The 23,588-nt window shown below is 37.9% G+C and overlaps 1 protein-coding gene across 7 annotated transcripts in view; it reads left to right on the forward strand.

Annotated features, from left to right (window-relative positions):
- Adgb (androglobin) overlaps positions 1-23,588 on the forward strand; it is a 102,582-nt gene that overhangs the window by 28,705 nt on the left and 50,289 nt on the right. For 6 of the 7 annotated variants that reach the window (XM_040728118.1, XM_040728119.1, XM_040728123.1 and 3 more), the window contains 7 exons: positions 1,705-1,844; positions 4,217-4,303; positions 6,171-6,418; positions 9,986-10,117; positions 17,663-17,757; positions 22,328-22,502; positions 23,367-23,457. In XM_040728118.1, coding sequence (XP_040584052.1) covers positions 1,705-1,844; positions 4,217-4,303; positions 6,171-6,418; positions 9,986-10,117; positions 17,663-17,757; positions 22,328-22,502; positions 23,367-23,457 — 968 coding nt within the window. The remainder of the gene's footprint in view (positions 1-1,704; positions 1,845-4,216; positions 4,304-6,170; positions 6,419-9,985; positions 10,118-17,662; positions 17,758-22,327; positions 22,503-23,366; positions 23,458-23,588) is intronic. The other variant, XM_040728122.1, reaches the window with a different exon arrangement.

The raw sequence follows: 23,588 nt of genomic DNA on the forward strand, positions 1-23,588 counted from the left end.
CTTTATTATGGCAAAATAAACCAGTTTGGCACACCATTTGAACCATTTAAGGGTTAAAATGAAGTGTTTTCACAGTTTGTGAGAACTGTCACTACTTCTTTACTGAACTTCCCAGCATCTGAAGCAGAGACTTTGTACTCACTAAAGGACAACTTTGCATTGCACCCCCTGTGCCCCTTGGTGATCACTTTCTGTCTCCATGAGTGCCCTAATTTCATTTCTGTGTTTGTAAAAAATTATCCTGGCAGAAAGCAACATAGGGGTGAAAGGGTTTATTTGCCTTACAATTATTACAGATTAGAGTTTGTGGTTGCAGGGAAGCCAGGAGCTCAAGGCAGCTAGTTACATCACATCTGTAGTCAAGGGCTGAAAGAAGTGCATACAGGCTTCCTGCTCAGCTAGCTTCCCTGTTCATAGTCCAGGGTTGGAACCGCCCATTTTGGGTTGGGTATTCCCCCACCTAGGTCAATCCAATTAAGTAAAAGTTCTTCACAGGCCAGCCTCATCTAGACAGTCCTTCACTGAGACCTTCTTTCCAGGTAGTTCTAGCTTGTGTTAAGTTGACAGAAGCAGCTGTCACAGTGAGCCTGCCTTTTTAAGGGTACTTAAGTGGGTGAAGAAGCGCTTGTCTTCTCATATCTACCTGATTTCTCTGTGAATTTATTATTGTTGTTGTTATCCATCTAAAGTTACATGAGTTGGGGTGCCTTTAACCTGTGGTGTTAATTCTATCTTGCCCTGCTTTATCTATTGAGAGAGAAAGATACAGATACTACTAAATAAGGTAATACTGAATTCAGGGTTACAAGCACCATACAAGGAAAATATTTCAAATGTCACTTCATTATGGCTTCCCTCTAGCAAAATGAATTGCACTTTTCCTCTGATCCTAGAGAGCTTTGAAATATATATATATATATATATATATATACATATATATATATATATATGTGTGTGTGTATATATGTGTATATATATATATATTTAATTTATGGACCTTCCCCCCACTAGACCAAAGTATTTAATGGTAATAGCTCTAGCATGTATCATGAATATTATGGGGTTCACAATGCTTATTGTTACTACTGACAATATTTGTTAACACAAGAATGAATTCATAAGAATTTAGGCATGTAAGCTAACACAAAAACAATCATAATTTAAGCTCATTTGTTTCATCCTTTTATTATGAAATGAAGAGCCTTTAGTTAAACATATAATGGTTTGATTAAAGAATATATTAGTTTACTTTGTGTTGAAAATTAGATCATTAACTAGGAATACTGAAAATATGTGATCAGAAGTGTAAGATTAGGAAGCATATGTCTGCATCAGTAGTATTAAGTAATAGTTAAAGAATTTTTACTGTGAGTACACAAAGTATATTATTCTCAGTCTTATTTCTGGCTGAATCATGGTTTCATTCTGTTATTCAAACATATTTACTTTGTAATATGCTCGTAAGACCTTCAAAAGAAGGAATGGTATTGACATCACTATAGTTACGTGATAATAATATATTTCAGAAGCTATAACAGCCAACCAGATTAGTTCTGAAACTTATATCTTAGCTTTCAACATAAGATGTTAATACCAGGTTTTTGTTTGTTTAACAAAAATAAGCAGCAGAAATATGTAGTAATGTTTAAAGGGAGAATGCTGTAAATCACTGATGATGGCACATTGCTTTCTTCTCATCTTTAGGGTTGCTGGAGAAAGATAACTATTGATGACTTTTTTCCATTTGATGAGGATAACAATCTGTTGCTTCCAGCTACAACCTATGAGTTTGAACTGTGGCCAATGTTACTGTCTAAAGCCATCATTAAGCTGGCAAATGTTGAGTATGTATTGAGAAATTATCATGCATTTGTGAGAGCCTTTTAAAAATTCAAGGACTTTTTCTTTCTAAACAATGTAAAATTTCAAGTATATAAGTTAAGCTAACCAATAGCTTGAAGTATTGTCTTAACTGGATAAAGGACAAAACCGTCCCAAGAAAGAACATACAAAAATCATTCTATTCTCAATATTTTCTAACTAGCAGTGGAAAGTATATCATAGAAAATATTTTGTGTTAACAAGGGAAATTGTTTATTAGGGGAAACATTAAATCATCTAAGTGCTGAGATCCAATTAGTGTTTTATAATCTGTTTATGCAGCAATACTGTAAAAACCCTAAAAAGACTGAGCTCATTAGAAGGAGACCAAAGTGCTCTTCATGTTTTTCACTCACTGGCCAACTGAAAGCATCATGATGAAAACTACTCATTTGTTTAGTGTGTTTGCAACGTGTGCTTATATTTATCTGCCTACAAGATTTTGCACTCAACATAAAAGTCTCCCCTGTCCTGCCGACAAACCTTTCTTCCATTCTGGTCCTTTCAGGATAACTCACAATGAAAACAGGGCTCAGATATGGGAGTAGATGTGCTTGACAACTGTACTACTCAGTGGTCATGTCCTCACAGTGTAGGAGCCTGATCCCAAAACCTTCTTCAGTGCAGTACTCCAAAGCAACTCCATCCTTCCTTCACAGACTTTACCCTCCTGCTTTAGCAGACCCTGCAACCCTGTGCTCAAAGCTCAGTCCCTCCCCTTCCCTAAGAAACATTAGCAATACCATGGAGATGCCAGGGCTGCTTTGTATAGATATCCCCTTGACTGTGCTTCCTTTTGTCTCTCAAGGCTACAGAACAAAACAGTCACCACTGTTGTCAGCCTCCTCATTTTTATTGCTAAACCCCAATTTCTACTGATAATTCAGCTTTCAGTCCTACATTTCAATGATTTTTGTAAAATGTTTACCCAGATTATTTTTTACCTAGACTAGGCAGGTAGATATTACTGAGTATTTCCACGGGTGGAAGTTGTGTCTGTTTGTTTGGGGAAAAAATGAATATAATGCTTTTAGTGTTCCTAAGAATTGGAGCAAGGCTGCCACAGAATTGAATAGATGACCTGGATAGCTGCAGCAGCATGGCTTTCGTTGTAAAGCCATGGTTCAGTGGAATTCATTAAGAATATGACTAATAGAATTATTCTTTTAAAATAAACAAAACCAGCTTGGAAATAAAAGGCTAATTAAAATACAGTACATTTAATTTTTTCTAGTAGAAGCTGTCTTATATGATGTTATTTATATTTTTCTATAAATCACATCAGATTTGGTTTTATATGTGAGGCTTAGCATTCTACAGACAAACCTAACGTATTGCGGTGATTTACATACCCATGTTGAACATGGAGAGAAAAGAGTGTCATTTCCATAAGGCTTTCAAAGTCACTCATAAAATGAAATTACACGAGGCATTTAGGGGAGACACTGAAATACACACCAGATTTATGTTGTCTTTGAGAAATGTAGCAGCATGAGGATCCATAATCTATTAAATAAGCCATTGTAAATCCACAAACAGTGGGCTACATCACTGATAGCCTATGAATTCTTTCTGAAGGGAAGTATATGTTGGTTAGTCAACACCATTAGCACCATGCCTGGCACAGGGTAGACTGAGCCTTCTCTCTGGGGTGGAATGGGGTTACATTTTCTATGTAGACTAATGTACTTGTAAACACACTAACCACCCAAGGAAATCAGACATAGGCAGAAGGACCAAAGCACAGCATGGTATCTGGCTAAAGGCAACCTCTCACTTTATGTCTTACTGCCAGGTGTACTCTTTACAGGACAGACCACATATTTCTGTTTTCTCCTCTACTGTCAAGGATTCACTAAGGATTCCTCTTACTTATCTTGAGTCGCCTTGTGGGCATCTCAACATCATCTTAGAATGATAAAACCGCTCCCCTTTGAAGAGAACAGAGTTGCACACAGAATATACAAGCGAGTTAACACAATTTTGCACTATATAATATGAATATGTTTTATGTTTTTGGAAATTAGTGGAAATATTTTAGCTTTTAAAGAAATAGTTCCTAATATGTGACACCCTTGTCAAAAGAAAACAACAAAAGTCATATAATCATGCTTTCAAAATACATTTGAAAGCTTAGTGTTGGGTCTACTTAGGCCTTTTTAAACAAATTAAAAGCATCTGGTTTGTGAGATGACATTCCTTTAGACTGTGACATGCAGCTGGTATCACCCCCTACATAGATTACTATGATCCTGTGCAGAGTGTTTTCTAGTCTTTATTTACTGTTATGCATTTCCAATCACTGATAACTATAGCACCATGCATTTCCTTTCAGCATTCACATTGCACAGAGGCGAGAGCTGGGAGAATTCACAGTTATCCACGCACTTACTGGGTGGTTACCTGAAGTCATTCCTCTTCAGTAGGTTTTTTTTCTTAAAGAAACATTGATTTATTTGTTTGTGTGTGTGTGTTTATTGGGGGTAGGGAGTGGTGTGTCAGGGCATAAGGGTATATGTCAGAAGACAATAGGAGGGTCCTAAGGATTAAATTCTGATCATCAGGTGTAGCAACAAGCACCTTTTGCCTGCTGAACTAGCCTACCAGCCCCTCTTCAGTAGGTATCAAAACTAAGTTGCTCATATTATTGTTTTCTTCCTTTCCAATGTTTCTTTAAGAATACTGAAAGAATGTTCATCTTTTACGGAATGTTTGGAAGCATAGCATTTTATAGTATTCAAGATTCCTTGAGAATTTTAGGATAAATTATTCTCCTTATAAGGCAGAATAACTACTAGATTCTTTGTTGAATCAAGGAAAGACTAATCATAAAACAAGAAATCAAGCAAAATCTGTTTGTGTTTATCTACCTGCAAGATTTATGCACCCAGCCCACAGAAGGCAAGTCTGCCATGTTGTACAGACTAGCCTTTCTTCAATTTTGGTCCTTTTCGTGCAACTCAAAATGTCCGTGATGCTCAGAAGCTGGGAAGTACATGAGAACAGTACAGCACTGCTCTGTGAGAGCTTCCTCATATTCGCTGTACAAGCCTGGCCCATACCTTCCTGCAGTGTGTCACAACAATGCCATCCTCCACAGAGTTCACCTCACACATGCTGGGAACACCACTCCCATAGGAAGCATAGTTTTTTGATAGGTATGTTTCACATATGCTAGGAGACACATATCCAAGCACTTTGACAGCCCTGAACCCAAGCTCGAACAGCATCTTCAGCAAAGAACATGCTTTGTTAGAGACATGGCAAGACAAAGGGGAAACCTTGAGTTTCTTCAGGTGGCAGTCTTGGGAATGTGGAGAGATACCCTGGGAGGGCAGAGTAATACAGCTTGCTCCATAGAGCACTCCAATATGGTCTGGAGGGCTCCATTCAGTCCACACTTGTCTTTAGTGGTCATTCTTTGCCTGCTGTGCTTAGTACAGTGACACTGAAGAGCTGCCATGGAGTGTGTCCCCAGTCAGTACCCATGAGCTGAGTCAGTAATTTGTAAAGTATTTTCAAAGGCTTCCTAAAAATATGTAAACAGTTCCTCAGGCTCTCAAAACAGAAGCATGTAGCTTGCCCGCATGCCCGAAGCAAATGTTTACACTGACTTCAAACGATTTGTTGACATTAATGTGACTGATTAGTGTGGGAAAAATCACCTCGGAACAGAGTAACAGTAACAAGGAAGTAGGATAGACAAGGTATAATCCCAGAAAAGTGTGTAACATTGTGTGTTTGTGTAAAATTGGATTATATGATGGTGAATTCTAGAGGACCAATGGTATAGGGACTGGAGACAAGTCTCATATGTAAAGGACTTTGATACCATGCTAAAAATTCTACCACATCATCAGAGGGTGAAGATATCATTGGAAAGTTCTACTCAGGAGAATGCCTTTGTATACATATGGTATTTATACATGGATAGCATATATATATGTATGTATATATATATTGCATACACATGTACAGTAAATATGCATATGCTGTATATGTGTATAATATACACACATATACATATATATATGTATATATTTCAACTGTCAGAATTTTTAGTATGCCTGTCTCGTCTGCCAAGCTTAGCTGATCCACTAGTTTTGGTCACTGACACATAGTATGAATACAATAAAATTATGGTCAATGAATAATATTTCTAACTAAAAGTTGAGGTAACAATTGAAATTAGTATAATAATCTAAGAAGTTAATTGGTCTGTTAATAACTTCTTGGAGTCCAGTAGGAAAGGATCATCTGGGAATTAAAGCAAATGTGTCTCCTCTCAGTTCAGGGTACGTGGACCGAGTTTGGGAGCTCTTGAAGGAAATATTGCCGGAATTTAAGCTAGTAGAAGATCACAGTTCTGAAAGCAAACTCACAGTAATAGACAACAAACTGAAGGAACCTGGGAAAGAGATAAAGGATAGCAAGGAGGTGAAAAATGGGAAGGAAGTGAAAGATGGGAAGGATTTCAAACCGGAAATTTCCGTTACAACCCTGAAGGCTCCGGAGAAAAGCGACAGACCTGCCAAGGGTAAGCATTGGAAGGGACACACAGGGCCGTGGTGTAGAGATGATTCGCAGTCCCTGTCAAAGCTAATACTTTTTTGATGTGGCTACCATTTCTTAACTCTCCCTTTGATTTTTAGAACTCTCATTGATGTGGACTATAGGTAGTTATTGCCTCAAACCTTCCTTTTAGTAAATACTAAAGACAACTCTCAGTTTTTCTAATAGTAAATTACTGCTGTATTAGAAGGAGGCAAGATACTGAAGTCTAAATCTCTATTAGGATATTTTCTCATATTTATATGCAGAGTGGGATGGACCCACACAACAAAATAGAAAGCTTACCTTGTCATTTTCAGAGAATGTGATATGAGCATAGGTTACATAAATTATAAATATATCATAAGATGGAGGTTCAAATCTGAAGAGGAATATTTTGAATTATTTTCATAAAGTGTATAGTCATTTCTATTTTCAAGATGAAAAGCTGATTTAATAATAATTCATTTTGTGTCTACTGAACTATTTTGTAATTATGTATATGAAGAAACTGCTTGTGAAGTAGAATTATATCTACTAGAAAGCACTGAAGTATTTCTGTGTATTTTGGTTAAATGTTCCTTTGGATATTTATGTTTTACAATGTATTAACTTTTGTCAGAATTATTCTCTATCAAGATTGTTTCTAACCAGGGAGGGAGAGAGAGACAAGAAGATCACAAATTGTAGCCAGTCTGGGCAGACATGTGAGCTGTAGTCTACTCAATCCAAAGGTTATATTCAGTGGTGTAACACTTGCACAGCATAGGCAAGGCCTTAATTTTGAATTACAGCTCTAAAAAGGCAAAGAAAAATTGATAAAATATCTTATCTGCTTGTATTCTTACCATATATTATATAGAAAATTTTACTTCAGATTTTCAAAAAATGTATCAAGATCAGAGGTTTGAGCAATGTCCCAGGCCTATCTTGATGAAAATAAACAATAAAGAATGTGAGTGGATTCATTTCTTTCAGTATATTCCCAGTTACTTTTCTTCTATAAGCCCTTTTTGATGTTTCACAAATTAATATCCAAGCATCCAACCACTAATACTCATCTAAATATACTCTTTGATGATAAAAGTACTGGTACTTTGCTAGGAATTGGTGATAAACTTGGTAAATAGAAATGTGTGGAACTACCTACCTTCTGAACCTGACAGCCTAGTGGGAAACACTAATAAAAAGGAAGTTATGCAAGTCAGACACTGAAAAATGAACTTTGAAGATGTAGGAGGCTGTGGCAGTTAGCACATGGTAACAATGACTGGCTGATGAGGGAGAGGAAAAAGTAGCCTGAGAAGGGAGACAAGAAAAGACAAGTGTGCCAGCATTAAGATCAAGGGGGGAAGTTCCTTCAAGAATAAGAAAGGTTGGGGCTGGAGGGATAGCTCAGCCATTAAAGGCTAGGCTCACAACCAAAAATACAAGAATAAGAAAGGCTGTATACAATATTGTAGCTAGATGAACTGTGATGTGAACTTCAGTTTCTCCCCTAGATAGTTGGATGTGGGAGTTAATGAACACTGGGAATGGAACATATGGAAAGCCGTGAAAGACAGCCAAGGAAACAGGAAGAGCATAATACATAGACAAGTCTGTGAGAAATCTGGCCTTGAAGAACAACAGAGTACTGAAACCGAAGCTCGTAGTTATTAGTGTGAGATACGATATGGTTATTAGTGTGAGATACACAGATATGGTTATTGGTGTGAGATACACAGAATATGTATTTGTTAATCTAGTGAAGGAGAACTAAGCAGTTCCACAGGGTGGCCCTCCATTGAGTGGTGGATTGCATTCTTCCTCCTGTCTCAGGAAACTGACACCAACACTGTCATTTAAGATGTATCTTCCCAGGAACCATGTAGAACTGTTGAGTTCCCCTCAGCCCTGGGGAACAGTTGCTTCATTCTAATGCTCAGGCACAGGTTGTATAGCCATGGGTGAACAGATACAGGGATAGGTAAGTCCACACGCTTGGTTTGGAAGAGGTTGAGGGTTTCTGACAAAAAATAATTGAATATTGTCTGGTTCTGGGAAACCTAGTCATGAGCTGAAAATGAGATTGAGATGGAAGATGGAGACTTGATGGAAATTCAGTAGCAAAGTGGTGATGTTTGTGGAACTAGGGGAGGATAATGTCCAGTAACATTCAGCTGATAAGTTTAACATTCAGTTTATAAGTGAGGTTTGATAAACTCATGAAATTCTATGACAAATGACACTTATATTAGTCTAGTGGCAAACACTAATAGCCATTTGTTTTTATGGGATATAAATCAAATTCTACATAGAAATTTGAATGTAAATTTTAATTTTAAAATTGTAAATGAAATCACATGTTGCTACCCCAAATTAGCCTAATTAAATTCTGTTGTTATTTATACAAAATAAAGTTTTATTATTAATCTAGTTTTTAATACTTAAATTTCTCAAACATTTTAGCCCATATTGAAATAATATGTTTGTATACATTTAATTCAGACCCAGAAAACAGGCTTATTTTCTATACTAAGTGACATCTATAATAAGGTCCCTGTATAGCTAGGAATAAACTTGTAATGCATGCTTTGATGTTTTTGTTTGCTTTTCATTTTTAAGATGACAAAATTAGTCTGACATCACAATTATATATAAATAAAATACATCAAAGGGGCTGGTGAAATCATTGCCTGGTTAAGAACACTTCAGGTAAAGCATGAAGATCTAAGTCTAGAGCCCTAGGATCTGAGTCTAAATCTCCAGGATCTGAGTCTTGATCCCCAGGATCGAAGTCTAGAGCCACAGGATCTGTATCTAGAGTCCCATGGTCGGAGTCAAGAGCTCCAGAATCTGAGTCTAGAACCCCAGGATCTGAGTCTAATTCCCAAGGATCTGAGTCTAGAGCCCTAGGATCTGAGTCTAGAGCCGTAGGATCTGAGTCTAGAGCCCTAGGATCTGAGTCTAGAGCCCTAGGATCTGAGTCTAGAGCCCTAGAATCTGAGTCTAGAGCCCTAGGATCTGAGTCTAGATCCCCAGCATCCACAAAGAGAGCCTGGGGCTGCCTGTGTAACCCCAGCACCACTGGGGGCAGAAGCAGGAGGATTTGTGGCGTTTACTTGCCAGTGAGTCCAGCAGAAACAGTAGGCTCCAGGTCCAGTGAGGGAGAGAGAAAACTTGTCTCAAAGAAATAGAGGAAAAAGTGAGAGCAGGATGCCAACATCCTCCTGTGCATGTGCATACACCAAAGGTACTCATGCTCACAGACACACCAATGCATTCAAGTCACTGTCTGCATACAACACAAAACTATGAATAATAGCTTAGTTATTATGTATAATGCTAATTTTGTCCAGTTTTCACAGCCCATTATTAATTTTTAGGATTGTTTTCTCTAGCTTAATGTGATATTTCTAACCAGAGGAGATTGCATTTTGGGAGAAGTCAAGGCTGCAGTTTTACACTTATGTACTATCATTTTGGCCTTCTTAGGACACACTAACAAAATATGTAGCACCATCTGAGGTTTTCTAGATAAAAGATTTACCATTTTTTCTTAATGTGTTAGAGAAAGCAGATGCAAAAGACCTTGGGAAGAAGAAGAAGGATGGAGAGAAGGAGAAGGAAAGATTCAAATTTTCAATCCATGGTTCAAGACCCTCATCCGATGTTCAGTACTCTATGCAGTCCTTGTCAGAGTGTAAGCTCTCAGTCTCTTACTGTAACTACCGTAGACACTGCCTAAGCCGATAGAAAATGTCAGAACATAGAAAAGTACACTTTCTCTTCTGATGTATCTAAGTAAGCATGTTCAAGTTTTCCCTCAAACTTTGGGTCCTTCATGTACATGATGGGTTTGTATGCTGTTAGGAGATAAAAAACAAGCAAAATTGCCCTTGGAAATGATTCATCTTTTGAAAAGAACTAAATGCTGCTTTCTCCCTTTTCTTGGTGACAGTAAAATCAACAACCTCCCTCCCTCCTTTAGAAGTCATGATTAAATTCATGATGATACACACCTTTAATGCCAGCACTCTGGAGACAGAGGCAGGTGATCTTTGAGTCAGAGGCCAACCAGGGCTACACAGTGAGATCCTGTCCCAAAAACAAAACAAAATGAAACAAAACAACAACAACAAAAGCAAAGAACCAAATCAAACAACAACAACAAAACCAAGGAAGTCATGAATATATAAGATGTGACTCAGGTTGGGGCTTGTGAGCTCTGCTTCAAGTCAGGACTTTGCTTCCATACTGGGTGTGTGAGTACCAGGTTAGTGAGTGAACCCCTTTACAGCCAGGCTCCCTGCCTTCCATCACCACAGCAGCATCTATGAGTTTCTTAGAACTAAGAAGTAAAGCCGAATCATTCATCTGTTGGTATGTCACAGGTATGTCACACTTCAGCATATTCATGACAACAGTTTCAATTCTTAAAAGTGCCTAAGACGGAAGCCTGGGTTCCTCTGATCTCCACAGGGTGGATGTCACCTGACATAAATAAGAGAGTGAGTGCCTGTGTAGCCTCCCTTCTCCTACGCAGCTCATTTTAAGTGCATTTAGAAGATGCATTTCCTTCCATTGGCTGCTTTAGTTTTATTTATAGTCGGTTATAGACGAACCCTGAGTAATCAAACGATAGCTGACGTGTAGACACAATTCCTATGGGAAAGAATGACTTGATTTTTATATTATTTGTATCCAATTTGACAATAGAAATAAAACATGCTTAAGCTAGCTCTGAGAAGGCATGGGGAATTTAAATTAAAAGACCTATGTTTTATTAATTTTCGGATTAATATGTTTATCACAGCTGCATCTACATAAAATGACATTCATAGCTTTAAATTTTATAAAGAAGATAAAGTAAGGTAATAAGTTGTGTGCTTACATTTCTATAATGTCTACTGCAGTCTATTACATGCTAATAACTATGTGAAATTTAAGGGTTCCCCAAGTTTGTTATTTTCAAAGTAAACATATTCATGAGTACAACTTACAAATGATTCAAATAGTACAGTTCATTTTATTTTTTAATTACATGAAATTAAGGTTATTTATGATAGTCAAAAGTTCTAAGTAGTATTTAAGAGAAATGTGGTCCTGTTGTAGAGTTCTAACACCTTTAGCCATGTAGATTCTAAAGTTCTTTGCCAGGAGAAGTGGGGAAAGAGATGGGATGATTACATCTGATATCCTTAAGGACCGAACTCATTAACAGTAGGTCACTTCTGTTTATACTCCATTTCAGTCACAGTTGGCTCTACCTGCCATTGTGAGTTGGAGAGACACTGTTTGGCTAGATATTTTAGAGAAACAGGGCCCCCTCTAGTGGACGTAGCTAACCTTGGTCAGATTTTACTTCCCTGGCCCCGAGATACCCATTTCCTCCTTTCCATAAATGTGTATTCAGTACTTTAAAAATCCATGATCTAAACTATCCAGTAATTGCATCTAGCTCACTGACACACATACACCCACACCTCATCTCATGAATTGCTGAAGACATATTAACTGCAATATGAGTTCCCATTCATAAAAGGAAACAGAGGGTGAGTTGTAGTCACTGGTCATTGCCAACTATGAAATTCTTCAGAGAAAGCTCTTTGTAGACCTTTGTTCCCACAGATGGGAAGCCTATTGGCTCTGATTGTGGTATTTTGAAACAACCCCAAATGAGTTGCAAGTGAGTTTGCAAGTCCAGGAAGTTGATCTTCAGAGTTCACCCATTTCACCACTGTATTGTCCTTCCCCTCCATATCTGTTGATAGAGCAATCCTTAAATGTTGAACAATTTCCTGACCAACTAAATTTAAAATGTAACTTAAAACGAAACTTGAATTCAGATGGTGGCATTGATGAAAAAAAAAAACACGTAGGTTTTAGCATATGAATGATCAGACCCTTCCAATATGTGACCAAAAATTTACCAGAAATACTAGCTATTTGATAACTTAGATTTTGTAACTTAGCAAGAGTTTAAAAATGTATTACAAAGGAGCAAAACACACTAAGACTAGAATAGAATTTTGTGACATTATAAGGAAGGTATTTTCTGAGTATGGGAGAGATTGCCAAATTTTGTAATTTTCACTCTCCAATTAAGAACAGTTATGTTGTGTTTTCCCCCAGATTCTTTTAAAATTAGATTAGTCTGAGCTATAATGCATGAAACATGAGCAGGAATGATACGCCTCACTTCAAGTTTGATCATGGGATACCCCCATGCATAAGTCTCCTTTTGCTCTCCTGACACTGTTGAGAGCATACTGTCAAAGACAGAAAAGTCATGGGCGGAAAGAGTAGAAGACAATGAAAAACTATGCAGAGACCCTTCTGTGAATCTGTAATGTCCACTTCATACTATATTCAAGCAAAAGGAAACTAGCAACATTGGTGGCTGTTAGAGCAGTTGGAATCACTTAGTGATGTATGAAGCGTTGCCAAGGTTAGATTGCCAGTTACAAGGTGAACATATGTGGGCCCCGTTTAGCAGTGGGGTGTCTGACAATAGGAAGGAAGTGTTGCAAGCTGACCCTCGCCAAGACCTAGACATTCACCACAGAAAAACTAGAAGCTGTTACACGTTGGAAAGTGGTGATTTCAGAAATACATGGTAGAGTGCGTATTAATGTGCACAGTGTTCATTTATAATATCTAGTCTTAATATGGTACTGAAAATAAAAGATAAGCCTGGCATTAAAAACAAAAGAAAAGCAGAAATGTCAGAGATCTAATAACTACAAGATTAAGAAGGCCACTTCTCGACCACAAATACGTTGACCTAAAACTTTTAAGATGACCATGATTTTCATACATGTGTCATTAAACTTTGTTGCTCCTCTTCCTCCCTCCCACTGAACACCCTTTACCTCCTCCTGGCTTGTTCCTACCCTTTATCCAAATAGTATCCCTTCACATCATATATGTTCCATTATGCTCTTTTTTACCCCTCTCTTAATATGTCTTACTCCTCTATCATAATCCTTGTTCTAATTTTGTGGCACCTGCACACATACACACATATCCATACTCATGCACAGTATCAAACTGAATTTCTGCATATATGAATTAATTATAAGCCTGTTAAAATTATTTTGTTGTTGAGTTTTGCATCATATTGTAGAATTAAAAACACGTTTTGGTGGAAACCGACCTGACAAGCCTTGTGGTCAAACTATTCTTTTGTTATTGCTATAAAAACAGCAGTTCTTAGCCTGGCGGTGGTGGCGCATGCCTTTAATCCCAGCACTCGGGAGGCAGAAGCAGGCAGATCTCTGTGAGTTCGAGGCCAGGCTGGACCGACAGCCTCTAAAACAATATAGAGAAGCCCTGTCTCGTAAAACCAAAAAAACAAACAAACAATAACAAAAACAAAACAAAAAAACAGCAGTTCTTAACCTGTGGGTTGTGACCCCTTTGAGGGATCAAACAACCCTTTCACAGAGGTCTCCTAAGGCCATTGGAAATACAGATATCTACATTATGATTCATAACAGCAGCAAAATTACAGGAATAAAGTAGTAACGAAATAGTTTTGTGGATGGGAGTCAGCACAACTTAAGGAACTATATTAAAGGGTCACAGTGTTAGCAAGGTTGAGAACCCCTGCTCTAGAGAATAATGGATAATGAGTTACCAGACAGACTAGGCAATCCCTTCACACTCACTCCTCACATTTATACAGACTAGGCAATCCCTTCACACTCACTCCTCACATTTATACAGACTAGGCAATCCCTTCACACTCACTCCTCACATTTATACAGACTAGGCAATCCCTTCACACTCACTCCTCACATTTATACAGACTAGGCAATCCCTTCACACTCACTCCTCACATTTATACAGACTAGGCAATCCCTTCATACTCACTCCTCACATTTATACAGACAAGGCAATCCCTTCATACTCACTCCTCACATTTATACAGACTAGGCAATCCCTTCACACTCACTCCTCACATTTATACCTCCTAATCTTGCATCGTGGATATATTTCTTTACCTATATTCAATTTAGTTTTCTAACCTGGAAAAGCAATGCCATATAACTTATTTCAGAGGGTTTGTAAGAGCACTGACTCATGTAAAATGCTGAGGGCAGCAATTAATACATAGGAAACATTCAATGAAAGTCGGCCACTCTAACAAACTGAGTATCACCTTTGAAGACACATTTATGACCTTTGACAAGCATTTATGGTAGTATTTGTAGTAATTTTGTAATGAGTTGGAGTTCATCTCCTGGTAAATCAATGAAACAGGCTGAACGTGTTATATATTAAGACAATATAGTTAACAGAGGGTGAATCAATGATAGAAGTGATACTTAAGTAATTCCACATACCAGATAGCAGAGCTTCCTGATATATACTTATAGAAATGCAGAGAGCATCATTCCCTATAAAATGAGACATCTAAATCATAACAACATGGTGAAACCCCTAGGCAGAAAACACTTATAATTAAAATGGCAGTTTAGCAAGGAGGAGACTCGTTTATTTTAAAAAAATATCGTGTGACCATTTTAGAAGTTAGGATCTTAAATGTCATCTCTTCATATCAAATTGGTTTTTTTCTCCCTCCCTTCATATCAGTCAATTTTAAACATGCTGGAATACAAGGGCTGCCTGTTTCATATTCTAAAAAGTTAGACGAGGAAATCACATGCTTTCTGTCAGAGTTGTGAAAAAATGATATTGTGGAGCCCTTGGAGTCAAATGTTTACATTTAGGATTTTCTAAAATTGCTTGTGTTTAAATCTAATAAAACAAGAGGGCAATGCAATGTTGTAACTTTGTAAAATAAAATGGCATGGCAACAGAGAGACAATAGCTACATATGGGTTATCTGAGTTCATTATAAGCAATTCTTGCTACTTAGGGATAACAGACACTTTTAGAATTTTAGAAAAGTATTAACCCCCTCGCAGAGGACTATGGGAAGTTTAGGTTTATCCCAGAATACTCTGAAGGTTTCAGGCCAGCCTCAGCTTTGCCCTTGCACCTTGTCTCATAAGCCATAAAGCAACACCAAAACAATTGTTACAGAAAGGACTTCAGAAGATCCGATGTGCAATGCTGAATGATGGAGTACAATTTAGGCAAAACACTTTTATACATAAAGATGTTAATATTAAAATTTAGGAAGAAGTTAATGTGATGGGTGATTTTATGTCTCTAATGAACCATGGGGTACTCAGAAATCTGGGCAAACATTGTGTGAAGATGCTTTTTGGATGATATCAATATTCAGATCAGCAGGCAGAGTGAAGCTGCCCATCTTCTCTCCTGTAAAGGAACCTCATCCAATCAGGTAAATGCTGGGTACAAAGAGGCTGGCCTTCCTCCCCTTGCCTACAGACTCAGATCAAAACATTGACCCTTCTTGGGACTGGAGTCGTCTTTAGATAAGAACTACTCATTGCTTCACCTGAGTCTCCCCCAGCTGCCCTACTCACCCTGAAGATTGACTATATATGGGTGATAATTACATGGGCCAACACCTAATAATCACTCTTTCTGTATCAGTCCTGTTTCTCAAGTGCAACAGGATTAATGCAGGTGTTGCTACTATGACTTAAAGTGCTGATACAACAAATACTAAAAAATAGGGGGATGAACTTGCAACTGAGTGATGTATGGATGCTTGGAATATTTTGAAATGCACACTCAAAAAAAGCCTGGATGACTCTGCAGGGATGGTTGGTAAGAATTCCACATGTGACAGATGCTGTGGGACAAGCCCTCGCTGGAAACAAGGAAGATGTGATGTGACTTGACCGTGAAGAAAAGGCAGTTCTTACTATGAACTGGAAAGGAGGTTGCTGGAAGTGTTTTGTAGAAGCAACAGCCTGTGAACAGTGGCATTGGATATTTGCCTGAGGTGGTATCTTAGCCCAGTGTTGGGCATAAGGGCTAAGTTCTTTACTATGAGTTGTAACATGAAAGAAGAAGAAGAAAGGAAAGAATCATGAACCTGAAACCAATAAACATTTGAATGCTAGTAAAAAATTTCAGTCTAACCTTATTCTAAAACTAGAAAACTTGTAAAAGAATGCCGAAGACGTGGCTTGAAACCACGCATGAGGAAGTTACTCACAGGTCAAGTCCACAAAGAGTAGGGATAGAAATGGTGTCACCCACATAGAGGCCCTCTTGTAGAGGAGACACGGATAGAATGAAGGAAGGCTGTTGTTCTGTAATTCTGTAGACCAGACCATAGACTTATTTGGCTATGAATGAATATGCAGGCACGTTCGAGATGATCCAGAGATAATCAGGACTTCATCTCACCAGGCCACCAGGAAATAAAGCCGTTTCTCACTCAGTTGCAGAGGGTGAGCCCTGCTCCTTACTTTTAGTACCCCTGCCACCCCTGTGAAGAGCCAAATAGGCCTCTTTGCTAGGGCTCTTTATGGGTGAAGCTACTGCAAAATGTTCTCACATGTTCGCTGGCCAATAAGGTAAGGCCTCCACTGAATGCCTAAGGGTGTGGGGGGACAGTGGACTGAGCAGACTGAGGAACCAACCAAGAAAACTATCCTGAACATAAGATCAGTGGAATTTGCCTTGCTAAATTTTTGTGCTGACTGGGGTGCCTACCGGTCCTATGCTTGCATCTCCATTGTATTTAGGAGTCACATTTCTTATCCAGTATCACAGGCTCATAGCCATGTAAGAACTCTAGGAGATAATTTCATTTTTATTTACAGCTGAACAAAATTTCATTATATATATGTAAACAAACAAACAAAAATTAATTGCAGAAGTTTTGCCTCAAGATGCGTCCTACCTTAAGTCTTACTGGAGGTGAGTTAGATATTTCAGCGACATTTTGGACTTGGGGTTGATGATGAACTAAGTTAAAACTTTTGGTGCTGTTGTCCTGGGTGGAAGGAATTCATGTATGTGGATGACATAGTTTACAGATGAGCAGAGCATCATGGAGAAGATTGTTTCTCTTTTATATTGATATATTGAAGTCATAACCGCTAATATGAGTGTGTTTTTGTAGATTCTTTAAGGGTGGTAGTTAAGGTTAAATCATTATAAAAAGAGGAAAAGATACCAGATATATTTTCCCCTCTCTTTTTCTTATTTCCTTCCCTTTCTCCTTCCTTTGTCTCTTCCTGTCCACTCCTTCTTTCTTCTGTCCCTTCCATAAAAGAGGCCACAGGGAGAAGGTAACTGTCTAGTATCATGTTGGCAAGAATGTTCATGGTCCACATATGTTCTTTTCCAGGTTCGTCAGCAATACAGTCCCCTCATATGGTTGTGTATGCCACCTTTACACCACTCTATTTATTTGAAAACAAGATCTTTACATTAGAGAAAATGGTAAGCATTCAAAACCAAAGATACCATGTTCTCATGTGTAGTGATCGGGAGGTGTGTGCTCCTCGACTAAGGCACTGGAACATCCAAAGTTATCAAGCTGCTTATAGTACTATCTATATAAAGGTAAAATACAATCACATTTGATTTTAAAATATTTTATATTATGTACAAAAGAAAAGATAGAGGAACTATATATTTCAGTGAAACTTATGAGGGTCATTTCTGATATCACTTTTCCATGACTCAATACACATGTGTTCTTAAAGTGAGATAATATACATAAATTTGCACTCAGGCTGGAGAGCCACAATCATGACCGTCTTGTTTCATATAATAAGGCAGAATAAATGCTTCCTACTTTTAAACAATAATTTAATCAATAACAGAACAGTTAGTAAACTGTCAAAGGCAATACAACTGAATTATGTATAGTGTAAACAATCAGGCATAGACACTATATATGTTGGTATACATTCTTCGGTTTCCTTCATATGCATTTATTCTATGTTGAGCTCTATACTGTTTTCCAGTGTGCAGTCTTATTTTAAGTTCCATTTGGAAGCTAGTTTTTAATATAACTGTTTTCCCTATGGTGTCACATTTTAATTAATACATTTAGTGATTAAATAACATTTATGAAATTTCACAACATTTTAGCAACTTTTTATTCTTTGGGGAAAAATGTAAATTCTCTCCTCTCATAATAATAACATCTATCAAGTTACTTCACAGTTTATTTAGACTAATGTTGTCATACATTGAGGACTTGTTCCATCTGGCCCTGTGTGGGGACTTTAGACACCTAGTACCTTACCCCTGGGGTTCTCTGTGCTGTAAAGCCACTATATTAAAGTGTGAGGATAGTGGGTACAGTGATGTAATTGTACATGAATATCCATTGTGTTAGTCAGAGTTGAATTTCAAAATTTTAATGAGAAGCAGCTTGAAAAGTAAGTATTCCAATAGGTCCATGGTTGCCACATGTGTCTCATTCATCTTTTAGATTTGCCTGAGAGCTCAATACCATCATTTCAGAAGCCATTATTACCACCAAAGTCTACCATGTGACATTAGTAACATAAGAGCGGAGGACACCATATGCCAGCATGAGCACAGGGACAGAGGCAGTTTCTTCTCTTTTTAATACAAAGTTCAGTAACAGAGCCATGGTTGAACAGCAGAATGAGAAACTTTCTCAGTGTCTGGAAATCAGCAGCTCCCCAGAATCCAATGTGTGCCAAAGCTCCTCTCAAGCCAAACCTTCTGTTGACTTCAGGGTTGGTCTCCTTTTCCTTCATGTGTGTCATGGGCACCTTCTCAGACACCCTTGATGGTAAAAACTCAATGTATGAATCACTAAAGGACATCCGTCATATTTTATAGTGTGTCATGCCTCATATCCAGGAGATACTCAAACTGATTATGAAAACTCTAACACTCGATACACATTAATTCATGCATTATAATATGTGTATGCTGTGGAAAGGGCAATATTCTTTGCTCTTCAGTCATAGAGATGAGTAACATAGTGTAAATTCCTCACCACAAAGCTCAGAGACTATAATTAAGTGGATAACAACAATTAGAAAATTGTTATAACAGAGTATATTAGATACTTGGGTAAACACTATTTGTTGGAGTAATGGCACAACTGAATACCTATCTGAACGATGGGGAAAAAACCATCATGGGAGGAACAAGACACAAAGCATTGACCTTTCCCCTAGTGGGAAGCTTTAGAGGTCTTCCCAAAGGAAGCAAACTGTTTAACCTAACCTGAGGTGTAAGAAGTTATGCTAGTGAATAAGAAAAGATGTGCTCAAAGCAGAGAGATTATGTTGGAGGGCAAGGCAGCCACATAGACACCATGTTCTGGGAACTAACAGAGACTGGGTTAATTGCAGAGAAATTTCAGAAGCAGCTCAAGTTATAGAACTAAGGACAGAATATTCTCCACAAAACCTTTTCTTTTCCCTTAGACACAGTATGGTCATGTAGCTCAAGCTAGCCTAGAATTTGTGATCTTCTTACCTCGAACTCCTGGGTGCTGGGAATACATGTGTACCACAAAACCAGTTTAAACCTTCGCTTTGGGTGCCATAAAGGGATGAACTTGTCAAAGACTCTGGAACCAATCTATTGTCTGTAACATGATAACAAAGGGCCCAATCCATCTGTTGATTCTTTTAGGTTGACTTGCTAAGAGGTTGATGTAGTTCCCCTGTAAATGTCAAACTAGAATAGAGAATATGAATGCACTATTTTAATTGTAAATCCATAGAAAATGGTGTCTTCCCTATTGAAATTTTGTAAAATGGAGTATAACATTAAAGTTACAGCCCCAAAGAGTGTTAAAATCAGCATAAATAGTTAACTTGCATTTAGTTAAGAAGCAATAGATTACAGAAGAACAGAACAAAACATCATGAGATACCCTATATGATCCAATACCCTGCCTCATCATGAACTACCCTATGTGATCCAATGCCCCTCCTCTTCTTTACGAACTATGCTACATGATCTAATATCCTTCCTCATCACAAACTATCCTATGTGATCTAACACCCCTCTTCACCACAAACTACTCTGTATGATCCAACACCTCTCCTCATCATGAAATGCCCTACACGATCTAACACCCCTCCTCACCACAAACTACTCTGTATGATCCAACACCTCTCCTCATCATGAAATACCCTATACGATCTAACACCCCTCCTCACCACAAACTACTCTGTATGATCCAACACCTCTCCTCATCATGAAATACCCTATACGATCTAACACCCCTCCTCACCACAAACTACTCTGTATGATCCAACACCTCTCCTCATCATGAAATACCCTATACGATCTAACACCCCTCGTCACAAACTACCCTAGGGGATCCATAAACCTCCTCTCAGGCACCCTGGACAGTTCAGGTTTTAGATGAATAAACTTCCACACCTTCCACCTCTGATGTCTTCTTTTAGAGAATTTGAAATAAAACGAGGTATGAAGAAAACAAAATTTCTAGTTTATGTTTTTTGCATGGACTATTCAACAGACATTATTGAAGTACCTAATATGTCTTGGGAATGCTATTCTAAATCTTTCTTTATGCCTAATTCTTGTCTAAAGATCTTTGAGACATTTTAGTGAGGTTTCTTACAATCAAATTGTAACCAGAATTTGTGGAATTACTTACATGGATTAAAAATAAATGAGAATTTGTCATTTTAAAATTTATCATGTTAAATCAGGCCAGTCCTTTGACAGATTGTTGACCTGTGGCATGGAATTAATACCCTGCTTTTTTTCTTCAACTATCATTTTATATTTTCACAGCACTTTATGATATTCTACAGTTCCAAAAATAAAGTTATTTTGACTAAAACATTGTTATTATGAAAGAAAGAGAGAGAGAGACACAGACATAGATAAAGAGACAGAGAGGCAGCGAGAGAGGAGTGTGTTCAAGTTATCCTTGTAAAATGTCTAGAATTTATTCAATTTGTAAATTATTTTGGATGCGGCTACATTTCAGATATTAATAATGTGTAATGCTTACAGTAATGCACCTTAAGCCCTTAAATTCTTCCCCAAGTTTCCAGAAGATTTCTCTCCAGCAGTGATTTGATTTCATGGTGGCTTCTAACACCTAACAAAAAGAAAGTTGTAGGGAAAAGTTTATTCTCTAGATGGTGTATGGAAATGTTTTTTAAGCTACTTTACAAATTACAGAAATTTCTAAATGTTTTTTAGTAAATTGTGATAGTTTATAAGAAAAAAAGAAAGTAACTTTCTAGCAATGAGGATATCAATTTTCTCTAGAATTTCAATTATTATCTATTCCATGATTTTTGAAACCAATAATGTGAAATCATTAGAAAGAAAATAGTTCCAGGAGGAATTGACTTCACTGCAGTTGGTATTTTGTTGTTTTAATTGAAATGTTAAAGCCATCTGTGGTGGTAGTATGGATCAATTCGACTTTCTGTCTCTGTCAGTCAGTCTGTCTGTCTGTCTGTCTTCTATCGCATACTTCAGGCAGCATTTAAGAACTACAATTCTGTTGAAATAATAGCCTGATGTATCCCAAATAAAATAGTTTCATAACTGAATGTTTGACTATGTGACATATCTGCCATGGCAGCTTCTATCCTCACTGTCAATGCCTCCATTGCCTCCAGTGATGGGAGGAACTTCCTGAGGAAAAGCCCACTGTTAGAGGTTGTAATCTATCATAGATAAGGCCACAACATTTGTTTAATGTTTAACAATTGACAGTGAGTCTTACTTTTTTAATTTTTAGATAAATCAAAATTGGTTTTACAGCTTTAACCTAGAAAATACTGCCTACAGACTTTTATATTTTTATTGGAACTTAAGTTCAAGAATGGCCTAATTTTATCTTATCAATAAACACTCTCTCAAAAAACCATAACGATTCAAAGAAATATAAAAGTTAGCATTATTTCTATCAAGGGGTAGAAACATTGGTGTCCCCCATTTCTATGTTGACAAAAGTGGTTTTAGATACAAGAAGTGATGAAAGAAAATTTCAAATATTTTTTCCATCTCTTAGGCGAATTCTGCAGAGAAACTTAGGGAGTATGGGCTTTCGCACATCTGTAGCCACCCTGTGCTGGTGACCAGAAGTAGGTCTTGTCCCCTTGTGGCACCCCCCAAACCTCCTCCGTTACCTCCCTGGAAACTCATTCGCCAAAAAAAGGAAACGGTCATAACAGATGAAGCTCCAGGTACGCACCATGTTGCCCTCCATTCTGATTTACACTTCTTTGGGGGGTTGCCAGTGTCTCCCATGGAGAATGGTACATGCAGAGGTTAGCCACACATCCCTGCACCCAAAGCCACTCGACTCATGTCCAAAGAATGTATTTACAAAATTAAACATGCATACTGTATTTGGACTGTTGGACCCATAGTGGCAGTGGACTACACTAGAGCTCCTCATATATTTGTCTATCTTCTTTCTATTAAATTTAATACATAAAGTAAAACGTTAACAACAATGGGAAGGGCGCTCCGTTCTGAAGGATAGTGCAGAATGATCAGAGGGACTTTGGCTCCTATCTGAGCTCTGTTTCTTTTCCTGTTCTACTTCAGGATTCACCATGGTGGTGTGTGCTGCTCTCCTTTCTCACTGGGAATTTCTTTCTCCTAAAGTAACTTAATCCTCTCTCAGCCTGTTTCCTTGCTATGCACAGGACTTTCTGCTTCTTCTTCCACTGTAGTATCATGAACCAGCTCTCATTCCTCTTTATGTCCCAAGTGGTTGTGTTAAGGAGGTTAATTGAGGGACACCATTTTTTTAAAGAAAACATTTATGTGGAACGTCATCCTTGCACTTCAAGCCCCAGCAAAGACAAAGACTTGTCTAACTTCACCGTTTGAGATAGCACTGTTCTACTCACAGCCGTAAGTAGACAAAAGAAAGCTAACAGTGGCAAGATCTGTAAACCGTTTCACTTATTAAAATGTCTCTGTGATTCCTGTTTAACTCTATTGAAATCCCTGGGTGACGTGTACTCTAACCAGCACTGCATTAGAATCTGAAGGATTCTGGAAGTGGACATCTCACTTAACCCATCGGAACTTTTCAGATGCTGTGCCGAAGAAGCCAGAGCAGTTCCTTGAAATTTCAAGTCCATTTTTGAATTATAGAATGACTCCATTTACGATTCCAACAGAAACGTAAGTATGTGATGGTCTCTCCAGTGAATCTTAGCTTCGCATCTGTGATGTATGTGGTTAAAAGTCACGCTTAATAGGAAGAATGTTTGACGAATATTGAGGCCAAATATACATACATATTTGCATTAAGG

This window comes from Mesocricetus auratus, unplaced genomic scaffold (genome assembly GCF_017639785.1).
Source record: "Mesocricetus auratus isolate SY011 unplaced genomic scaffold, BCM_Maur_2.0 Super-Scaffold_100018, whole genome shotgun sequence".
NCBI lineage: Eukaryota > Metazoa > Chordata > Mammalia > Rodentia > Cricetidae > Mesocricetus > Mesocricetus auratus.